The sequence below is a fragment of the Canis aureus genome, chromosome 21 (genome assembly GCF_053574225.1).
Source record: "Canis aureus isolate CA01 chromosome 21, VMU_Caureus_v.1.0, whole genome shotgun sequence".
NCBI lineage: Eukaryota > Metazoa > Chordata > Mammalia > Carnivora > Canidae > Canis > Canis aureus.
The window spans coordinates 12,548,749-12,572,801 of record NC_135631.1 but is presented as its reverse complement, the minus strand read 5'-3'; the positions used below and the strand labels follow the sequence as shown (position 1 = coordinate 12,572,801).

At 38.0% G+C, this 24,053-nt stretch overlaps 1 protein-coding gene across 18 annotated transcripts in view; it reads left to right on the top strand.

Moving 5' to 3' along the window:
- PHF21A (PHD finger protein 21A) overlaps positions 1-24,053 on the top strand; it is a 196,928-nt gene that overhangs the window by 119,928 nt on the left and 52,947 nt on the right. For all 18 annotated transcript variants that reach the window (XM_077863021.1, XM_077863020.1, XM_077863034.1 and 15 more), the window contains one exon: positions 23,464-23,667. In XM_077863021.1, coding sequence (XP_077719147.1) covers positions 23,464-23,667 — 204 coding nt within the window. The remainder of the gene's footprint in view (positions 1-23,463; positions 23,668-24,053) is intronic.

Sequence of the window (24,053 nt, the reverse complement as noted above, 5' to 3'; positions counted from 1 at the left end):
GGGCATGATCCTCGAGACCAGGGATCGAGTCCTGCGTCTGGTTCCCCCCACCCCCCCGCCCCCTGTGGAGCCTGCTTTTCTCTCTGCCTGTGTCTCTGCACCTCTCTCTCTCTCTCTGTGTCTTTCATGAATAAATAAATATTTAAAAAATACATATCTCAAGTGAGGATTTTGCTTTTTTTTTTTAGGATCTGAGAAAGCTTAAACCAAAAAATAGCAACAGCTTAAAGTTATCTTAGGAATGTAGTATAAACAAGACATAACTTTTTGTGACTTACGAAAATAAGCTCATTTCTTTCTAATCATACCTTATGCACATATTTGTACTTAGGCAGGTCATACACGCATGTATTAAAATTTAGCTGCATAATCTCATTTTCCATATTCAGAGAAGTTTCTGATGACAGAGATATCCTGTTGTAAAGGGGCAAAGTAGGCATTGTTGCATAGCACTTTAGTTCATCTACTTGCCTGTGTTTCTTTTTGGAAGTAGACATAAAAAGAAGAAATTTTGAGTGTATGCAGGTGTATGAGAATAGTGAAAGAGAGGGAGAGGTCTTTTTTAGGAGACATTAATTCTGTTTTACAAACAGATCTCTGAGTGAGAAGTCCCATAGTCTTGAGGAGTTTAATGGAATGCTCTCCAATCCTGGCAGGATATAGCACTCATCCACAGTAGAACTTAAGTACTCTAACAAAATAAATACTTCTGTGTCCTGCAAACCAAAATGAAGGAAAATGAGCTTCTGTTGGATAAGAGGTCAAATGAGCACAATTCTTTAAAACTGTTGTGTTGAAGAAAATGATCTAAGATTTCTGTTGTAGCCATGGATCAAATATTTTAGTTTATGAAATGTCATCACTTACGTGTTTTAAGTAGCTTTTAATATAATCTTGTAACAAGGATTTCTTTCTCCTCTGTCCCTCACCCCCAATATCTCTTCTTTCTTTTTTCTGTTTATTGAGGTACAGTTGACAAATGGCACTAAATTAATTTCTTTTTTCTTGCCTATTAAAAGTGAAATCCTTTTTTCTTAAGTCAAAAATAGAGGGGTTTTTTGCTGTGTCCGAGACACCTCAGCTTGAAACAGTCTGTTGTACAGCAGCACCATCTACAAAGTCAGACTGAGAACATTGACTGTTGTTAAGATTTCTTTTGCATTGAGGTATTTGATTTTTATGAAGATAAAATCTGATGAAATTTCTTACCATATAAGTCATTTGGTGATATTAAGAATGTAAGGAAGATAAATTTTTTAAAATTTACGTGAAACGGTAAGAAAAAGGGAGGGGAGAACTTTAATCATTGGTATGTCTTTTTAATTTTCTACTTTGTGACTCCATTAAAAAAAGAAACCAACTCTGTAATTTTGAAGCAGAGATTCTGAAATTACCACTTTTCTAAAAATACCACTTACAGCTGAAACTTAATATATCTAAGCATTTTAGTTCTGGGGATGATACATATTTTCATAAAGATGTATTTCCAAATGGAAATAGCACTGAGGCTTCTGAAATAGGGAACCTTTCCAAAACAGGCTTGTGGTTGCCTGGGTGAGGAATATTAGGTTGCAACACTCAAAAAGGAAATCCTGGCATAGGAAGCAATTGATGAAGGGCAAATATCCAGAGTCTAATGAAGCTTTTAAAGGGGCTTGTGTGGGCCTGCATGCCAGCCCTCGCCAGTACCTCTCAAATTGAAAACCATGTACTCCGTAGTGTGCTGAGCCATGCTTGTGCTTCCATCTTTGCTTCTGTTCTACATAATATATCATTCTTATTTTTAATCTTCTATAAGTACTAGTCATCATCCTAGTGAGAATTGCAGCCTTTCCTCACTCTGCCCTTCGTGAACATGTCATTATAATAAGGGCAGCAGGGCAGCTTTATGGTGTTTTAAAAATCAAGTTCGTCAGCATCTTCAGACCCTCAGTTTATTATTTAGTGTCATTATCAGGACTAGGAATACTGAATATTTTATCACTCTAATTTTATGAAAGATTTTCTCCTTTTTCTTTGAGCACAGTCAGGGGCAGAGAGGTATATTATCCTCATTTTGTAACAGAGAAAACTAATACTGAAAAGAGGCTGAGTGAAGAAGACTGGAGTCACATAGATGGGGTGAAAGGAAAACCAGCATCCTGGTTTGTAAATTCTTTTGCTTTTAGTGCAAGCTTTTTCATTGTATGATGGCGGAAGTACAATGGAGGTACCGTGTGTTCTGGGCTATTCTTGTTTAAATGGAACTCTTTATATACAGATTTTCTTTTCAAAACAAAAAACATCTGAGTTATAAAAACATTCGACCAAGGAAATTATTCTGGCCGTTTTTACAACCTTCTCCTATCTCAGAATCTTTCAAAATAACTTTTAATTGGGTTTATGCCATTTGGGGGAAGAAGAAAAAGTCACAGGAACAAATTTACCTAATTGTGCAAATCCAAGAGTTGAAACTCATAGTATCCAAGTTTTAGTAAAATTTCTGTAGCAGATACATATTTATTAAACTAATTCATTTTAATGAATTTAACTTGACCTGTGTTTTATTTTATTTTTATTTTTTTATGATAGTCACACAGAGAGAGAGACAGAGACAGAGACACAGGCAGAGGGAGAAACAGGCTCCATGCACCAGGAGCCTGACGTGGGATTCGATCCCGGGTCTCTAGGATCGCGCCCTGGGCCAAAGGCAGGCGCTAAACCGCTGCGCCACCCAGGGGTCCCCTTGACCTGTGTTTTAAATCAAAAGATACTATCAATCTACTTAATGTCAAGAGTATTAAGGAGTTTTGTTTTGGGGACTTCCATGTTTATAAGTATGGAAATTTGACTTTTGGGGAAGAAGAGACCTCTCTTCTGAAGTAGGAACTCTGCTAAGGGCATTCAGAGGAGGGCTGTAAACTCCTTGAAGTATTTGCAAAACATAAGTATGTGCTCATGCACATATGGCATTTTGGGGGGTAGGCTCCATAGTTCTTCATTATAACCTTAAAATACCCCTCTCCCCAGTAGTAAGATCCATGATCTAAATCAATTCTTTTGTAAGGTTTGAATAATGAAACATTTTATTTTTCCTCTAAGATATAGAGTACATTTTTTCAAAATAGTGCTTTAATAGCCAGGAGTGTTTGCTGAGGATTGTTCTCAAATAAATCATAATTTATAAATGGTAAGAGATATGGTGGTTTACTCTTGCATTCCATTGGAAAGTTAATAAATTTCACAAGTTGTAGTAAGTACAGATTACAAATTAGTTCCTTTCTGAAACATTAGCCATTTCACAATTATTTTGAGGACTAAGCACTCTAGTTATAAAAGCCAAATATAGAAATGAATCTTGAGGATGGAGCAAAGGAAAAAGTCGCTCAAAGGAGCTCAACTCACCATTAAAACCCAGCCAGTGTGCCAGATTGTAATGATTTAAATCACTAATGAAATTCATGTTATTTGAGAAGGATTTTTTTTAACATTAAGTGAGGTAGTAATTTTCCAGTAGTCAAATTTAATGAAAACATTTACTCATGTAAATTGGAGCTTTATTTTTATATATTAGTTTTACTGTTTTATTTGTTTTTACTAAAAATAGTCACTCTTTTCTTTATATTTGCTCATGAAATCTTTCAGAACCACTTCTAGAAATGGCATCATTTTGCCATAAGTATTTTGTTTTCTCCCCCATCTAGTTTTTATGAAGTAGTGCTAACTCTGCCTTAATTTGATTTGGCATCCCTGCAATTGAACATTTGTAAGTATCGTGTATTATGGCCCATCTGGGTTGTCATAGAAACCAAAGACCTCCATCCTCTTCCCTCTAGTTAAAAATGGAATGCAAACAGGGCTTCAAAGTGACGTTTTTCTAGTACGAGTGACAGCCCTGTGAAGTGCAGAACAGAAAGGTTTCTTATTGGTTTTATTCTCCCATGGCCTATCGTACCAGTTAACTCTGATGCGCAGCTTTTCTCTTGAAAACCTGGCAAGATACTAATGGAATTTTTAAAATGTAAGCATCAGGGGGGAAAAAAGAATGCAGTTAATCCTCTTCCTGCTCTTTTCTTACACAAAAATGCGGTGTTGGCTAGCAGTGTTTTTGTTTTCTTCTCTGTGTTATTAGCTGGTCTGTTGAAGCTGTGGGACACGTGGCAGAAGCATGGATTAGTCACCACAACTGTGGCTTTCATTATTAGTCTTGTTATTTATTTCTCAGGTCAGGTAAATGTGGTTTTCTCTCATTAGAACTTATAGGCACATTGGTAAAGTACATGGCAATAATTTATTAGAGTAGGAATTTGATGAAATGGCAAATCTAAGGGCCTATCATTGGACCTGATCATAGAGCCCATTTCTACCACCTGGGTAGTGCCAGAATCCTTGCTTTTGATGGGTTTTCAAACTCTACATTCCCTTCAGGTTTTCTATCAGAGCAGTACATGACTTCTGTGATGTTTCTGCTCCTAAACAGCTGTATTAATAAGTTCTGGTATGTGATTTCAGTTGTGTTAGCAAAATATCTGGGTTTGATGGCTAAAGATATGTCGAACTGTTGGTGTGGCATTACTCAGAATTTAGAGTGTCAAATTCTCATTTTAACATAGGTTTTGAATTTAGGAAATGACACAAATAGTGACCTTTGTGAAACAAATAATGAAAAACTGACATACAAATGTATATCCTAGTAGGATTGTTTCAGAAGGGTTGGATTAAAATGATTAGATAGTTGCACTGGATAAGTTTTTGGTCAGTTTTAAGTCTACTAGTTTTCAAAAGGAAAATATTAAAATCTTTAACATCTATAATTTGACTGTTTGCTTAGTTTCTGGTAATTGTGTACTTTCATCACTTTAGCCCCACATCTCAACTTGGTCATTTTTAGCAGTGAACTCAGAAGTGTTATGAGTAGGGCAGCCCTGGTGGCTCAGTGGTTTAGTGTCGCCTTCAGCCCAGGGCCTGATCCTGGAGACCCGGGGTCGAGTCCCATGTCGGGCTCCCTGCATGGAGCCTGCTTCTCCCTCTGCCTATGTCTCTGCCTCTCTCTGTGTCTCTCATGAATAAATAAATAAAAACTTTAAAAAAAAAAAGAAGTGTTATGAGTGCTCTTGGCACCAGGGGGGCTCACTCAGTTGAGCGTCCGACTCTTGATTTCAGCCTCAGGTCATGATCTCAGGGTTGTGGGACCAAACCCCATGTCAGGCTCAGTGCTCAGCGCAGAGTCTGCTTGTCCCTTTTCGTCTGCCCTTCCTTATTCATTCTCTCTCTCTCTCTCTCTCTCTCTCTCTCTCTCTCCCCCCCACTATCTCTAAAATAAATAAAATCTTTTAAAGAAAGAATTGTTATGAGTATTCTCATATATTGATGAGAGACCCAGCAACTCTTAGTAGAGTAAAAGCAAAGGGTAGGGTTTCACTGCTGTCCTATCTGATAAGGTAAGAGAATTCAGTTCCCAAGTAAAACTATATTCCTTGGCATGTAGTGTAGAAGTGAATAATTTGTTTTCATAGCAAAGTGTGGAAAATGAGGTAGCAGTTTCTTCTCGCTAAACATGTTGCTTTCTTCTTTAAAGTATGCTGTCTTTGCTCATGACTTGATGGTGCTGTTTGTTTTTTTTGGTTTTGGTTTTTTTTGCAAGTATCAAGCAGTTGAAAGGGTTAACATGCTGGCCTCAACCCTCCAGTCAGTTTAAACATTAGAATCTTCCCTTGATCGTTATTTCCATTTATCAGTATCTGTTAAAAAAAAAAAAAAAAAAAAAAAAAGGGATCCCTGGGTGGCGCAGCGGTTTGGCTCCTGCCTTTGGCCCAGGGCGCGATCCTGGAGACCCGGGATCGAATCCCACATTGGGCTCCTGGTGCATGGAGCCTGCTTCGCCCTCTGCCTGTGTCTCTGCCTCTCTCTCTCTCTGTGTGTGACTATCATAAATAATAAAAAAAATAAAAATTAAAAAAAAAAAAAAGACAGGATGCCTGGGTGGTTCAGTGGTTGAACGCCTGCTTTCAGCTCAGGATGTGATCCCAGAGTCCTGAGATTGAGTCCCACATCTCTCTGTCTCTGTCTCTTCCCGTGTCTGTCTATGTCTCTGTCTCTTCCTGTGTCTGTCTATGTCTCTGTCTCTCATGAATAAATAAATAAAATCTTAAAAAAAAAAAAAAGACTAGGGATGTTGCTGGTTTAGTAAATGTCATATTGCCACCAGCCTTGCAGAAGGTTGTGACTTTGCCTTTGCACAGAGGAACAGGACAAGCATTTCTATTCACCACGACTATGACACATCCTCAGGAGAAAAGTTAAGATGTTTGTGTACAGAGGAAACAGTAGGGCCTTGAACAACAAAATGCAGTATGATCAATTTCTCACCCACTAAGAGAAAGAAGTTCTCATATAGCTATCAGTCTTTCTTTCCTCCTTCTGTGTTGGTTGTTAATAAGCAACATAATATTTGCATTTCTCTGACCTGTGTTTTTAGGTATATTTCTGCACAATTCTTCCTCCTCTAAACACCAACCTAGAAGCTGTTCAGCTCCTTTTAAAGTATATATTTTTTTGCGTCCTCTACAGATTTTAAAATTTCCTTTCTAAAAATAGATATGCATTTTTTTTTAAGTATATGTGTTAGAAGCAAGATAGGTTAATTCTGCATTCGGTTCTCAAAGAACAGTCTTCTTAAATGTAAAAAATAAACCCCACTGGAAGTATATATATGTCTTTCATTGGGTACATATTTATTTGAATTAAGGGACCTATAATCAGTCACTGACATCTAAATTTGCCTTATTCCATTTCTCCAAAGTAATAATTTAAAATGATTATTGATAGCTTATCTTTAATTGTTTTCTCCCCCCAAAATTTCCTTGGATGTAGCATTGCTCAAAATGTGCACTCTCCCAGGGTTGATCTTATATTCTATATGTGGCTCCACTTTCTCTATTGCTTGCTTGCTGTCTGTTTACATATTTTTAAAAAATCTTACAATAATTTTGTTTATTAATACTCCACAGGAAATATTACAGTTCTTTTGCATATGCATCTTCTATTTCCTGAAATAGCTATATACACCTCTTAAAGAAATTAACTTTTTATGTTATAACCCCAACAGTTAATACAACACTATATACTCTCTAGGTATGTTCAATAAGTATTGTCTTCAAACCTTATTCTGCTCTCCATCCTATTCATGGCCCTAGTATCCTTTAAAATCTAAGATGAGGGATCCCTGGGTGGCGCAGCTGTTTGGCGCCTGCCTTTGGCCCAGGGCGCGATCCTGGAGACCCGGGATCGAATCCCACGTCGGGCTCCCGGTGCATGGAGCCTGCTTCTCCCTCTGCCTGTGTCTCTGCCTCTCTCTCTCTCTCTCTGTGTGTGACTATCATAAATAAATAAAGAAAAAAAATATTAAAAATAAAATCTAAGATGAGAGAGTGATTAGCAAAGTACATGCAAAACAGCAAGCAAATTTCAAAGGATGTCCCAAGAACCTTTTCTAATCCTGCTTTAAATTTCTGTGCTAATCACACAGATGGAAACCCATCTATGAATAAGTTGCCAGTCTTTAAAACAAGGCCAGAATGGTTTGTATTTGTAGTTCATGCCCTTGTCTTCTGGGATTCAGTAATCTTTTTAGCCTCTCACCACAGTAGTACATGTATATTCCTGAGTAGCAGGCTGATTGCCACTGATGGTACTAAAATGTTTTGATAGGAGCAGAAATATGCTGCCACCTTCCTCACAAGCCCAGCATTCAGAGATGACCTGTTTGCACGTGGGCCTGTGGTGTATCATTTTTTTGTACAAGAGCAGTAGAATAAGGTCTGACTCTGGTTGATTGAAGTGGTAGTTTTAGATTCCGATAAGAGGACCTATTGCTGGTGAGGGAGGTTGAAATTGCAGAATGAGTTTGCAGCGTGAGGCAGGTCTGCGCAGCAGCAGGTTGATTTGCACTGTGAGACAAGCAGCACACATAAACAGATGGCCCAACAATGAGTCAGAACGACAGATCCTGAACAGGTAGATTGGCTTTTGCCTGATTCTTACCAGGTTATAGAGAGTAGAATTTTAATTTGTCTGCCACTCTTAAAACTAAAAAACAAGTACTTAGTGAATGAAATTCTATTCATTGGGAAATGAAAAATATTCATGATTAGGCAGAGGAGAAATCTGATTGTCACACAGATCTGGACATTGAAAGGCCCAACATTTTCAGGAGCTGCTTCCTTAGGCATAGGTTGGTTTTATCTTTTGGCATATAGTCATTCAACATCATCATGCTAAATACTTTAGCATGTAATATGTAGCAAAAAATATTAAAATTTTATCGTTGATACTGGTTTTTTTTTTTTTTTTTTTTTGGATCCTGGGTTTTAAAGAATTACAAAATTTTAGTTGGAAGCCCAGATCTGATACTTGGGTTAAGAAAAGCATTTTTTAAAAGGATACTGTGGTGATAAGTATCATAAAAACACACAGTAATGTAAGTTTGTAATGGTATTAAGCTAAAGAAAAATATTAATGGAAAAAATCCTTCCGTTTCATACATAAGGCATAGAAAAAAGGAAGAATATAGAATTCCCAGATCTAATCATCCATCTTCAAAATGTAAACAGTCGTTTCTCTGCCAAATGCTTTCAGAAGTACTAAGCATCTCATTAATTTTCAAAAACAAGATTTTGCTGTAGTTTTATAGCTCTAGAACAGTGTTTTAAATATAACATTTGATAAAGGAAATACTGTGCCGCTTGAGTTCCTATGCTTTAATTCTCTGTCAGGTTACATTTTTCATAGACAAACATCTTTAGTATATACATTTGACAAAGAAAGTGAGGTGGTAGTGAGTATCATTGTTAGGATACCTGTTGACCTTCCCTTAGGTCACCATTAGGAGATGTACCCAGAAGCACAAATTAGCATGACCGAAAACTTATTCTGAGATGTGTGAAGACTGTGAATGCCATTAGTTAAGGCAGAAGTATAAATATAGCTACCTTTTGTTTCCCAAATAATTGGGAGCCTATTCAAGATTAATTGTGCCAGCACCTACTTCCCAAATTGGCTTTCGTTTTATCTGCTCAAGCATGTAAAACCTAGTCTTTGCTCAGGGTAGAGAAAAGTACTAATCTACTCTTGGGCATATGGAAAGCGTTCTGGGTGCTACATTAAAAACTCCAGGAGAATGCATTATTAATGGAATAGGTCTCTTTCTCTCTCATAAAGGAAGTCATTTATGTGGCCACTGTCAAGAAGGGTAGAAATAGACTCAGTGCTAGTTCTTAACCATTTTTTTTAAATGAGTTACTGAGAGATGGGTAAGGAGAAATACTTTAGCATGTAAATTACTTTTACACCATGCAGCTTGTAGAAACCAGTGTGATCTAATTGTAATATAGATCACCCCGTATTGTGTCACCCTGTAAGCTTTAGTATCTTGAGTACATTTCTTACAGGATACCACATTATCAAAGGTTAGAAAAATAATAATAAATTTGGGGTCTTAGTACTGTAAAGATTATCAGAAGATTTTCAGATCAACTTCTGGGTTAAGTAAGTGGCCATCATCTGTTTGCTCATTGCAGGCTTTACGTTTTCTGTTTGTTTTTGTCCATACATGTATAATTGAGTTGAGGACGTGTGCCAGTAAGTAAAGGGGCTGTGGGGTTGTGTTGAGCTTCTGCTTAAGTCTGCAGTATTAAAGTGTTCCTTTTGTTGCGTGTGCTGGTCTTGCAGCCTCTGTATAGAGCCTTATCAAATGCAGCCAGTTGGTGCTGCTGGTATGAAAGCACAGGGGAGCTCTCATGTGGAAGGTTAATGGAGTGTAATTATAAAGAAAAATGAACTGCTCAACCACTCTATCTCACTCTACCTGCACCAAGAGTGACAAGTGCTCTGATCTTTTATAAACCCTGGAGCAGAGGTTTAACTATCTAAAATTATGACAGTATAACTGTCAGACAAACAAACACCCTGTGAAGTATAGGTATGCACCCCTGTGTAGGAATGATTCCTTCCTGTTACAGGAAAGGAGCACCTTCAACCACCAAGAAAAGCTGCATGTTGAACATTGTACTTCTGCGTCACTTCTTCTTTTCTAGTCAATTTGTTCCATTTTCTCTTCCTAAATATACTTTCTCCCCTCTGATTAGTGGCAAGGCTGACAGCCTGCACAGGGGCAGGTCTATTCCAACGTATCCATCAGACGACAGGTATCCTTGCTTTCTCCAGGAAGATCCCAACCATCCTTAAATCAACTGGGTTCTTTCAAAGGGAATGGAGACAGTCATCTCTCCTCATGCTCAGCACCTGAACACAGTCGACTGTAGGAGGCCCAAGTACCACCTGACAGGTCTTTCTCTTAGGATCTACATGTAGCATAAAGATTACACACATTTCTGCGGGCTCAAGATAAAGTTCAATCCTTACGTCCTTCAGTTGAAAATATCACAGGAAATATTTAGTAAGGAAATTTGTGAAAATTGCAGCTGGGAGAGACAAGGACAGAGAAGGACCAAGGAGACGTTCAAAGGGTGTGATGACTAGACAAATCTGTGTTACTCGTGTGTCACATTGCCAGTGAATGTTGCAAAGTCGTCCTGCTACTGGAACAGCTGAAGGGTAAGCGGAGCTGGGTTGATTTAGTGCTTTTGCCAGCTCAGCAGAGAGTTGAAATAAGGTGTTGTGGAACCATGCAACAACAACAAAACCCATGGCACCTTGTTCTTACTAAGTTTGAAACACAACCACTCTTGGTGAGGCCATGCTGCCTACTGAGATAAGTAAATGCAGCACCACATCCATGAGGCCTGTGGAGACTAAACAGAAATGATGGCCGTGTCACTTGCACAGCAGTCTTATTGATACTGAGCTCTGGTCTTGCATGACGGGTCAGGGAGGAGCAGCCAGGATTTCTAGTAGAAGCTCTGGAAGTGAGGAGGCAGATTTAAAACCTCTCTTTGGGGCAGCCCTGGTGGCGCAGCGGTTTGGCTCCGCCTGCAGCCTGGGTTGTGATCCTGGAGACCCGGGATCGAGTCCCACATTGGGCTCTCTGCATGGAGCCTGCTTCTCCCTCTCCCTGTGTCTCTGCCTCTCTCCCTCTGTGTCTATGAATAAATAAATAAAATCTTTAAAAAAAAAAAATAAAACCTCTCTTTGTAGTTTATAATGTTATTTCCCCGGCCCCTTTGCATATGACTTTTGATCATTTGTGCTCTATTTTAAAAGCAGAATAGCTGTATGGTTTTTATGGCAGTAGGATAAATCTGTTAATGAACAAAAATTTTAAATCCAGCTTTGTATTAGTGGCTGATACGTAATTTGCTGTGATATACACCTTTAAAAACCCACTGGAATCCAATAATTTACCAGTTTAAATGTTGCCAACATCCATTCCATTTATTAAATTGAAGTCATTGTTCCAGAAATGAAGTTTTGGCTTGAGATAGAAGGTTAGCAATAGAATCTTAACGTTGTCCATCACACTCCATAGATGGAGATGCATATCGTTCTTGTTGGTTTGGCTGCTAGAAAGGGTATCTTTGGTGACAGAAATATAGTCTCTGGCATTTTGGACCAAGTCATCTAGCACTGTCCAATCCCTTAAAGAACTTTCCCAGTCCTTTTAAGTGCTGAGAGCTGTTTATAGGAAGCGTGCCTCAGAGTGGACATAGTCAGTACAATTTGCTCCAGACTGATCTCTTGAGCTGTTCATGCCTCACCTCTGGCTGTCACATTTCCAACCCTGACCACATCCTCTGGCTTCTTTCCTGCTTGGTCCCTTCAGTTTGTTGCACAGCTTACTTCCTTGGTTTTCAACAGCCTGTCATTGTTTCCTGGCAGTTTACTGTATCTAGAGACTGATGTCCAGCAAAGGACATCTCTCCCCCTTGGCTCATCTCCCCACTCCAGTATATTTTACATTCAGTCAGTCCACTTGGATATCACCCAACCTCCTGTCAGCCCCAGAAGTGTTGGCTCAGACAAATGAGCTCCAGCTCTTTGTTCAGTGAACAGAGCTTCATTCAGACTAGTTTCTAGAGGATGAGGATTCCATATTCTAGTGCCTGTTTTACTGTCAGGTAACTATGCAACTTCTGGTTGGCCATTGGTCACAATATGCCTCACTTTCCCTGTCTGAATCAATGACACTTGCTCTAATCCACCCTACACAGTTGTGAAAATCTTATTTTCTAAGAGGGTATGAAAATTTACATGTGTAAAGTGCTACGTACATGTATGAATGATTACTTAAGCTAAAAATATCACACCATTAGGAAAATTGTGGACAGCAGTACCATCATTTTTCATCTAGGGTTCACTCAGAAAGTAGAATTCTTGAAAGTTTATTAAATAATCCATATTTTTGTAACATGAATTCCTTTTTTTCTTAATCATGTAAGTTAAATGATTTTGAAAAGTCTCAGTACTCAAAAACGAGAACCGGTTAAATGTAGGAGATGTTGCTCATGTCCTGGTTGGGTTCCAAGTCTGATGATCACATTTTGCTTACTGTAATTCCCTGGACAGCTTCAACAAGGCAGTTTTCATTTTTCTGACCTCTACAATGCGGCTGTTTAAGCAGCTGCTTTCTCCAGCCCTAGAGGCAGCCACAGTTCAGTGCTTAGATAAACTGATTCCAATTCATTCTTCTTTGGTATGATGTGACAAGGAGGGGGTTAAATTATCTGTGAGGTATTTTAAGCTATTTTGATAAAGTCAGCACATTTCTGGAACACATTATTAATTTTTTCACTCTTCTATATTTTGTATGTAGCTGTTTGTCTCTCTCCTATCTTTGGATATTTTATCCTAACCATACTCTTCTCAGTACCCATTGATTACTTGCTTTGTATGTCTGCACTTCTTCCCACAAAAGTCACATCCCCACCCTTTTACAATAGTAAATTTTAATTAACCAGAAAGCCATATTATTTTTCTGGTTATCTGAAGTCCTTTTTGACTCACCTCCTATTGTTGAAAATATTTCTAAGTAATGGCTGATTTCTCTCCCAGGAACTACACTTCACTGAATGTAATTATTGCCTAGGGATTGAAGACTGGTAGCCCCTGGACTTAATCTAACTGGCAGAGATACTTTGTTTGCCTTGTAGTGTTAAAAGCAGTTCTTACATTAGTGCCTTTAGACAGGGCCCTCCCTCTTGAGTTGACCTTAGTCCTTATCACTCCTTATTATCTCATGGCTGGCCTGTTTCATTCATGTCCATTACCTGCCTGTGAGTTTTCAGTCCCAGAATGAAACATTTTTAATGATTTAGCTTCTTTGTAGTGTGTCAAGATCATCATTATGAGCATTAGTTTTCTGTGTATAGCACTTATAAAAAAGTATAGATCAAGAGATTGTATTCTTGCCATTCAGAGATTCATAGAATTTTAAGCAGAAGAGAATTTTGGAGACTGAGAAAAGCTGAGCCCAAGAATAGGTAGATAATATACCCAAAGTCACAAATGTAGCTTAGTGACAAATACGAGACTAGGTTTTTTTTTTTTTTAGCCTTTATATTATTTTTGCTGCATGATACTGCCTCTCTACGTATTTTTCCTAAGGGTGGAGGATATATATATATATATATATATATATATATATATATATATATTACAATAGAAATAACAATTTTATCATATATATATCTTAAATTTATATATCTTAAATATATATCATATATATCTTAAATATATATTTTTTATGAGTTGCTTTTGTGACTTGCTATATTATGTAGTATATAGATGTGAGGGCTCATAGTCCCTTACCAGCAAGTAAAGTAATTAAGGGGGATCAAAGGGGTGGATTTGGAATTAGATATGAGGAACTAGAAGTATTAATTCAGTCTGACTCTACCCCTGGTTTGAGACTTAGGTCAAGTCATGCAGATACTCCAGGGCCGCAGTGTCCTACCTGGCAGGCAATATCTATCTGATAAAATTGCTGTTTCTATTGTAACCATTATAGAATTCACCACTGCCACATTAGACTGTGTCTAAAAGTCAAGAAACTGCTGTGGTACATCCAGACAATGGAATATTGCCCAGTGCTTAAAAGAACGAGCTATCAAGCCATGAAAAGACATGGAGAAACTTGAGATGCATATTACTAAAAGAAACCAGTCTGAAAAGGCTACCTGCTACATGATTTCAACTGTAGGACATTCTGGAAAAGGCAAAATTATGGAGATAATAAAATGGTCACTGGTTGCCCCAGAGGTTGGTGGGAGGGAGGTTTTAGGGCACAGACAGGTTTTAGGGCAATAAAACTATTCCATATACTGTAATAGTGTATACACGTCATTATACGTTGGTCAAAATGCATAGAATATACAGCATTGGGAGTGAATCCTAGTGTAAACTGGATTTTAGGGCCACCTGAGTGGCTCAGCGGTTGAACGTCTGCCTTCAGTTCAGGGTGTGATCCTGGGATCTGGGATCGAGTTCCGCATCAGTCTCCCTGTGAGGAGCCTGCTTCTCCCTCTGCCTGTGTCTCTGCCTCTCTCTCTGTGTGTCTCTCATGAATGAATGAATGAATGAATAAATAAATAAATAAATAAATCTATCTTTAAAAAAATAAAAAACAAACTGGATTTTATGTGATAATGAGGTGTCAATGTGTAGATTTATCAGTTTTAATAAATATACTATTCTGATGGGGATGTTGATAGGGAGGGAGGGGAGTGCAGAGGACATATGGGAATTATCTGTACTCTCCACTCAACTTTACTATGAATTTAAAGCTACTCTAAAAAATAAAGTCTAATTTTAAAAATCAAGGGACTGATCTTATGTTCAGTACAGTGCACTCTCTTCTGACCCTGAACCTCGGTAATTTTGTTGGATATGGAAACTGAAGAATAGAGGTGTAAAAAGCATGAGCTCCACCTTTAGTTCTAAGAAGTATGCTGAAAGGAGATAAAAGCAACAAATCATTTTTACTGCAGCCGCAGCCATACCATCTTTTCTAAGCCTTGGAGGGTGTGTGTGTGTGTGTGTGTGTGTGTGCACGTGTGTGTGTAAAAACTAAATATTCACATAGAGATTCATGGGCTGGATTTAGTGGTTTTCATAGCCTGTGAAAAATGTTTTTCTTCACCCTTAAGATTTAATAAATTACTTAAAATTTTAACCAAATGCTTTTTATTCATTAGATTATTCATGCTTTTCTTCTATGTTGCTGAATCTCTAGCTCTCTACTAAAATTTCTAGTACTGACAAGTTAAAACAAAAAAGCAAACCCGCTCTGAAATTCTGAAAGATGAGTTCAAATTTCTTCTGTCTCTGATGCAGAAAACTCAGACTAAACACAGAGTAGTGCAAATCATCCTTTGTCACGTGTCTTGGAAGATCCAGTCCCTTGAAGTTAACCATCTCTCATCTTGGCAGTGTACATAGGTGATGGAATTGCTTCCTCTGGGTTGTTTTATGTAGAGTCGTGTCAGAAAGCAAATTTGTAACACTGATCATTTTTCTCTTTAAGTGATTGTAACAAATATTTGGTGATAAACTACTGAAATAGCAGATATTTGTGAAATTAAGAGACATTCATTTGGTAGCCTTGGAATCTCTTTTAAATCTGTGTGTTTATGATGTTATGGGAGATGATAACAATTATGTTTTTATTTTTATTTTTTTTACAATTATGTTTTTAAACACCAAGAGTGTTGTTCAGAATGTACTTTTGTTAAGATACTTCCCAATTCAACATGTCAGTGTTTAGTGATTTGTAAGACTTATTTTTTCACATGCAAGGAAAATACTACATTTCATCATAGAATATTTTCTACTTGATGTAGTCTGCCTGATGTAGTATATTATTCTAATAGTGTTGTCTTTTTCTCTCTTTTAAGGTAAAACTGCAGAATTAAGGATGGTCAAAAGATCCTCACGATTTAGACATGATTGATTCACGTCCATGTATTTTGCATGGAATTTAGTTACCTATTATGTTTACCTCTTCCAGCATCTTACTCTGCCTTGTGTTTTTGTGAAAAGAGGGCATCCTATGTTCTTTCATTGTACCTAGAGCTTGGAATAGGCAAAGCCATCTTTTATCTGAACAGTATCCCATAAAATGATAGAGGTTTTTGGTTTTGTTCCACCTTTTCCCTCCTGTTTTAGGATCATTACTGTGCTCAAATTGTATTTTCATATCCAACTTGTCAGGGACAGCTACTGCACAGCAACCTCCAATCATAATTCTTTTGTGAAGAAAACCAACCACAGCAGCTTCAGGACAGAGCAAAGAGAGAATTTCTATAGTGTATGGGACAACTCTGACATTAACAAGGCAATGCTGCCTTTTAAGTTGTGGAATAGAGCCATGGAATGATGAATGACAGCCTGGTGGTGTGTGCAGGTCTGTAACACATAGTTATAGAGGGGCATGCATTTTGATGAACTGGAGCTTAATTTACAAATTAATAGCCTCTGTGTCATATCTCATTGTGGTACAAACACAAAGATTCAGGCACTTTTTAATATTAGCAAGCAGCTAAATTGTGCAGATTATAAATGATTCTTATGTTTTTTTTTCTGCTGTTCTCATTACTGTGTTTGCTGGGTCAGGTTACATTTAAATTGGACATCTACTTCATGCATTCAGAATATGGCCCTGAATCACTATAGCAGTATAAGAAATCTGGACCATACCTAGATTTCTGTACAGGGAAATACTCCCTAATGTGTTTGATTTTTGAGATAGTCAACACGTAGCATTCTCTTTCTTAATCCTGTACTATTTTTGGTGATTCCCATTTGAAAAACTAACACAAAACTATTTGATGTTAAAAATCAAGTGATTGGGCAGCCCCGGTGGCACCGTGATTTAACGCCGCCTGCAGCCTGGGGAGTGATCCTGGAGACCCGGGATCGAGTCCCGCATCGGGCTTCCTGCATGGAGCCTGCTTCTCCCTCTGCCTGTGTCTCTGCCTCTCTCTTGCTCTCTCTGAATGAATAAATAAATAAATCTTTAAAAAAAATCAAGTGATTGAAATATAACCAACATTGGAAGTAAAAGTCACATTTAAGTAGCTGTTGCTCTCAGTTAAAATTCCTATTAGACAAATTGTATTATTCATTCATTATCATCCCTTATTTTCACATTGCCCTCAACAGTTTTCTAAAGAACTCTTCCATTAGTGCAGTGACCCTCAATATTTTTCTGAAACAGGCAGGACAGTGTAGCTTAGTGCTTCAAAGAAACACAGAGAACTTAATTGTAAGCCAAATAGGTTCTTATTTTGATTTCCTTCATCTTTTATTGTACAGAAATATCTTAAAACCATCATTCCCAGCACACATTGCTCTTTTTAAGACTTGTGTTTATACTATTTTGCCCTTACATCCAGGTATGTTACATGCCAGAGAACCTTAGTGCTCCAAGGGCCACATCTCTCCCGAGTACAACAGCTACACCCTTTCTTGTTGGATGCAAAAAATGGCAGTTCCCAGGTTCTTAGAAGGGTCCCTAGGTTTAGGCAGAGTCTAACTGAGGCAGTCTTAACAGTCTTTCATAGGGGTGGAGTTTATCTTTTAGGGCATGAATGAACTAAGAACCACATTTCAATCAGGTTATCAAATAAAGGATTTAATCCTCTATGGACATGGAATATAAAGCCCATTGTTATGAATAAAACATCTAATTTCCTGTGGAGACAGGATGTGAAACCTATTGATTTAAATACCATTGTGTGTGTGTGTGTGTGTGTGTGTGTGTGTTGAAGGAAGAGTAAACCCCAACAAATATTTTTTTAATTAAAAAAGTAAGCCAAAGTCTAATCAGTAACATGACATGTGTATTCTCCACCATCTGTTAAGCATCCATGTAGAGAATTTTGAACTTTATTTTTAAAAAACTATGATAATTCCAACTGCTGCTGTCTTTAATTCGTTTATATTGTACTGTAGAAATTCCATGACACTTTGCAGAACTCTAAAGTAAGTACCAGTGTTCCCAACTCTCTAAGATCAAGCAAATCCTCCTTAGTAGACAGCATAAACAGTTCACCACTGTATAAGATGAGGTGGTTGTAGATAATGCTTCTATCAAATGGGTGGTATGTTTAAAGGGTATATTCCTTTTTAAAAGGTTTTATAGGTTAGAAAGTATTTGTCTAATACTAACCCTGAAACTAAGTATCAGAGAGTCTGGGAAAAACTTTCCTAGTGCCTTATAAAACAAATAAAATGCAGTTATTTTTAGCTAAGTATATTTTTATATCTGCTGCTGCCAATATTCCTCCTCCTTCTTCTCTGTCAAAATTCTGTCCTGTTTGTCTCTCCTAGAACATTCATTCTCTAATAACTTCAGTGCATGTTCTTTCCTTGAATTTTACTTACTGCATTAGAAAGGGACTTATTTTGAATTTATTGTCTTTTCCTTGTGTTCTTGTTCATGAAATGATAGAATTTTCACTCAATTTTTTATTTCCCTTTAATAGTACATACCTTTTACCCAAGATTTAATTTTGTCACTAATTTTATGTCAGTAACACATCCCCTGTTCTTTAGAGGATAATTTTGTAGTAGCATTCTGCACACTGATATCATATCTCTTTCTAGTGTCTTCAGTGTTGATGAATATTGGTTTTACTTATGAATGCAGTGGTTGAATTTCACTCAGACAGTAAAGTTTGTTTTTTTTTAATCTGTGAGTAAATTTTGACTACAACAAATATACATTTTTTTTGAGATTTTGTTTATTTATTCATGAGAGACCTAGAGAGAGGCAGAGATATAGGCAGAGGGAGAAGCAGGCTCCATGTAGGAAGCCCAATGTAGGACTCGATCCTGGTTTCCAGGGTCATGCCCTGAGCCAAAGGCAGATGCTCAACCACTGAGTCACTCAGGCATCCCAACAAATATAAATTTCTCTGTGTTAGTTTTCTGCATAACAAAATTTAGTGTCACTTGTTTCATTTGAGCAATTGGTGAGTCTGAAGACCTGGAAATTTTTTTCACTGCATTTTAGGGAGGAAGACAGGTAAGATTTGTTCTTGTCTTGCTGGATTTGTGAAAAGTTACAGTCGTTTTCAGTCTCTGGTATGAAGGGTGCAGATTCTATTTTCAGATTATATGATTGATTCATGGAGGGGACAAAGGATGAATTTTTAAGGCAGTACCATGTAAGAAGATGTTTGAGTGGGTGTTGCCTTATCATAATTGATATAAAACAGATAATGCAGAGTGGAACACAAATAGGTTGAGTGACTGACTGAATCACTGACATGCAATTATAGAGGGCAAGGCCTTGTACCTGGAGCTCCTTTTGAGAGAAGCTTTTTAAAATTTGTGTGAGAATTTGATGAAAATAAAGTGGTGGCTTGATTGGAGGGAGGGAGGAGCTGTCCCGCCAGCTCCCCATCTCCGTTCTTTATTGACTAGTGCCATGGAGCTTGGAATGATCGACTTATATAGCTGAAAAACGAACCCAATTTTCTGTTGAGTTGAACCTATAAACTTCTGTATTTTTCCTTGGGATCTATCTTGCTGTCGTGTGAACATGTTGATAGTATCGCTGAATGTCACAATATTGATCACCATGACTACCTGTCTCAGAAACTGTGACTTGAAGTGTTACAGGCTCTGTGAACTCTTCTGCCTGAACAAGTCCTGATAAAACCTAGTGATTTGAATGTCAGAGGAATCTGAGGCTTGGAATTACATGCTGGGTTTATGGAACAGTTCTTGACAGATGAATTGATCGGAGGGGGCGGTACTAGCCATTCGGGACACCAGGCCCAGTGGCCTATTGTTACAGAAAATATATTAAAGATGATAAGTTACTGACCTTTTCTCCTTCCCTTCTGCCTTCATTCTCTACAGCTTTTTCGTTTCTCATCTCCTTTCTCCCTGCTTCCTTTACTTTTTTTTTTTTTTTTTAATTTTTATTTATTTATGATAGTCACACACAGAGAGAGAGAGAGAGGCAGAGACACAGGCAGAGGGAGAAGCAGGCTCCATGCACCGGGAGCCCGATGTGGGATTCGATCCCAGGTCTCCAGGATCGCGCCCTGGGCCAAAGGCAGGCGCCAAACCGCTGCGCCACCCAGGGATCCCTACTTTTTTACTTTCATTAACTTATTAGTCAGTGACAAATGGCCAGTATGTGACACTTAGCCTTTTCTCAAAGCTAAGGTTAATGTTCCAAGGTAATTAGCTCCATTGCAAGATCTCCTTTATATGTGAATAACATTGAAAATACCAGATTGTTTATTTTGTATAACCTTCTTTAATGACCAGCCAAAGTCATGATTTCTTTGTTTAAAACACATACTAATAAAAAATATAGGCTCACTTCCTGTGAAAATGAGAGAATACTTAAGAACTTTGCTTGATAGCACGTAGCTAAAATTTATGAAATTTGATAGCTATGTTCTCTTACTGCCACTTAACTGGTACTGATCCGATGGCCTGCTGGAGTTAAAGTAACTGGTATGTTTGCCAGAGCTGCAGGACTAAAGCTCTAGAACAAGACTGGGTGGTGGGACTTAGAAAAGCCAGCTAAAGCACACGGCAGCTCCTGTATTAGCCAGCCCTTTTTAAAAGAGGGCTGCTGGACACCTAAGGCAGGCTTCCACTGTGGAGCTCACTTAACTTCAAATTGTTGGTTTTAAAAACACAGCGATAGATATTTAAGTGACAGAAGGTATCAATGCTTCCCTCAGACCTTGATTTTTTTAATTTCATAGACATGCACAGCTACACGCTTGGCATTCTTCTAATGTGAATGTAGCAAGGAGGGCAGGGGCAGTGCATTTCTGGGTGGTGCTCAGAAATACACCAAAGCCTTCTTTCAAAGAAAATTTTATCCAGCTCATATGATCTAACCTGTGTCCTATATGCATGGCTTTCTTCTCTTACCCTCCCCTTCTCTCAATGGCTAATATAAGTTTGTAAGTATTTTGATCCCTGTGCCTCCCCACAGGTTCTACAGGCTTTGTTTCAGGCCCTGGGGGAGGAACAGTTGTGAATGCAGTGTGACTCACTGACTCCCACTTTCCTGATCCTGTTTCTGATTGGTCGTCACCTTGTTCTAGCCATATGGCTGCAGAGTACTCTAGCCTGCATCCCTTCCTCGTTTTTTCCCCTACTGTTCCCTTCTGTTGTACGCAACGCTGGGAGTGGGTTCCGGGCTTTGTTTCTTGCTTCTAGTTTACCCCGGTTAGACAGTAAGTAGGAGAGCACTCTGTATTTCCCAGGGATGGCTGTAAAGGAAAAAAAAAAAAATCTCTTCCTTTTGTGTCTGGTAGAGTAATTATTTCGTTTCCTATGCTGCTTTTGTTCAAAGTTTATTTTTTGGCAGGTGTCACATTGGCATTCTATTATTTCCTCATGATTTCAAATAATCTCTCCCTGATTTGAGCTGGGGTTTTTTGTAGAGGCTCTAGGAGTTCCTTTCTTGGGCTACTGATGGTACACTTCAGTTGATTTGTTACTATGTTTGTTTAATGCAGTTACATGTTACGGAGGGGGACTGAAAGCAACTCTCAACAATGATTTAATTGTTAAATGTCATAATGTTCTGGCAGTCACCAAGCAATAAAACCTGCCTGTGATACTCAAAATTTTATCTGTAGCACCACTGCCACTACTTGCCCTTCTCCTAAACTGTATCAGTTCAATTACTCTATCTTTTATCCTTGAGAAATAGGATTTTGAAGACTTGAAAGTTAATTTTTTATAAAAATTTGATATTTTTATTAATATGCATTTTTATTATTCTGCAGATGGTTTCTGCAAAGACTTTGGACTCTGCATCCTTTTTTCTTTTCTTTGTAATATTTAACTATTCAACTATTCAATATTAACTATTCAAAGAGACAGTGCTAGCAGAGTATAAAGTTTAGCAGACTTCTCTCCCTGCCCCAAATTAGCCTTTATATGAAATTTTTATTGCCTAAAAAGAATCAATAAAGGCATAAAAATTCTCTTAATAATATATTTTGTACTGACAAGTCCATTTTATAAATGTTTTAATATTCAGATATGTTAAGCAAGTAACCTTACGTGTTTGGATTCTTTAGAGGATATGTGCAATGAAGTTGGTTAGAATCATAAAGGGGAATTTGAAAATCAACCTGGCCATATGGTTCCACTTAACTCTTTAATAATCTTCATTTACTTCTTTTTCTTCATTCATGATCTATATTAGAAAATGGCCGTCTATTTTATCAGAAATAACAAACCTCAGCTGGTGAACTCACTTGAAAGTATATGAGTGTTGCTTATACTTGCTTCCAGCTATCAGGCCAAGAAAGGCAGCCCAAGTCTAGCCTCAGATGATTTTATATAGCATATTCCCTGAGTCATTTCCTGGTCCCTGGTCCCGGTCACTTTATACGTCCTGTGAAGAGACATTTACTTAGCTGCATATTTCTAGCCCAGAGTGTAATTGTGGACAAAATAGGTCCTTGCCCTCATGGAGCTTACATTGTGTTGAAATATATTATAGTAATGGAAGTATCCAAATACACATTTTTCTTAGATTTGAATAAGATCTAGAAAATTCAAGAAAGTTTGGTTTTTAAATTTTTATCCTATGTAACTAAATCCCTACTCAGCCTAAACAGATAGGGTCTGTGTGCATTCCCACAGACCCTATCCCAGCAAAGAGGTCCTGCTCCTGAGTTATATATTTGAGTGGTTTAGAATAAATATTGTTTGGCATATTTCTGAGATCAGATCTATATAAAAGTCTGTTTAATGTTTGAAACCGATATATGATGTTTGTTTAAATAATGAAAATTAGGGATCCCTGGGTGGCGCAGCAGTTTGGCGCCTGCCTTTGGCCCAGGGCGCAATCCTGGAGACCCGTGATCGAGTCCCACGCTGGGCTCCCGGTGCATGGAGCCTGCTTCTCCCTCTGCCTATGTCTCTGCCTCTCTCTCTGTGTGTGTGTGACTATCATAAATAAATAAAAATTTAAAAAAATGATGAAAATTAGTATGGCCAGTGTCTGTAACCAGATACAAAAAGTTAAATGACCAACAATGTACCAGTAACAGTTGTGAGTACTTAACATCCAGCAGCTTTGTACTCATAAAAACCCCAAGGATATGTTAATTTCCTCACTTTACAGAACAGGAAATAGAGACACAGATAGGTTAAGTAACTTGACAAAAACATCAGAGAGCTAGTAAGTAGCAAAACTGAAATTTGTGTCTCCAGAGTCATTCTCATGGCTACACTCTTCTTGCCCTTCCACCACCAAGCTAATAATAGTTAAGAAATCTGAGCTTGACTGTGTGAGCTCCATGATCTTTTCTTTTCCTCTGTATGGCTCAGTTTCCCTTGATATATAAAATGTTTCTAATGCTATTGATTTCTCCTTAGAGGTGGAGTCTGTACCTTTTAGATATAACAAGTTTTAGATTAAGCTGGTTACAGAAAGATGTCAGAGGTACAGAGCTCTGCTGCATATTTCACAAAGTGGATAGAGCAATGTTCTAATAGATATCATTTCTTTTTGTCTTCATGGGGTAGAAAAGAGTAGTTGAACAGCTCCGGAAGAACCTGATAGTAAAGCAAGAACAACCAGACAAGTTCCAAATACAGCCATTACCACAATCTGAAAACAAACTACAAACAGCACAGCAGCAACCACTGCAGCAGCTACAGCAACAACAGCAGTACCACCACCACCACGCCCAGTCGGCTGCACCCTCTCCCAACCTGACTGCTTCACAGGTAAAAGTATGGAGAGAGCCCTGTAGGCTTCCTGCTCTAGGTTGACTTATTATTGGTCATGTAGAACTACGGCTTGTTTCAGACCATACTGAGCTCAACTAGCACTAGACAAAAGTTATGTTGGTTACTTTTTTATACTATACACTGGGGTAAAAATCACTTGAAATTCATTGGCAAAAGGAAATGATATTACTAAGGAGCAAAAGTTAAATGATTTCCCACCTGTCCAAAGAGGGGAAAGGTAGTCAGTGACAAAGAAAAATCACTACTCTGTGTTAGAACAGAACTAAGGTCTTAATTTGAATTTCTGGAAGTATTTGCATTTGTTCTAAAAGTCTGTGTGACTCTGCCTCCTCTGGAATTGTTTTGCTGGAAATTAGCAATTA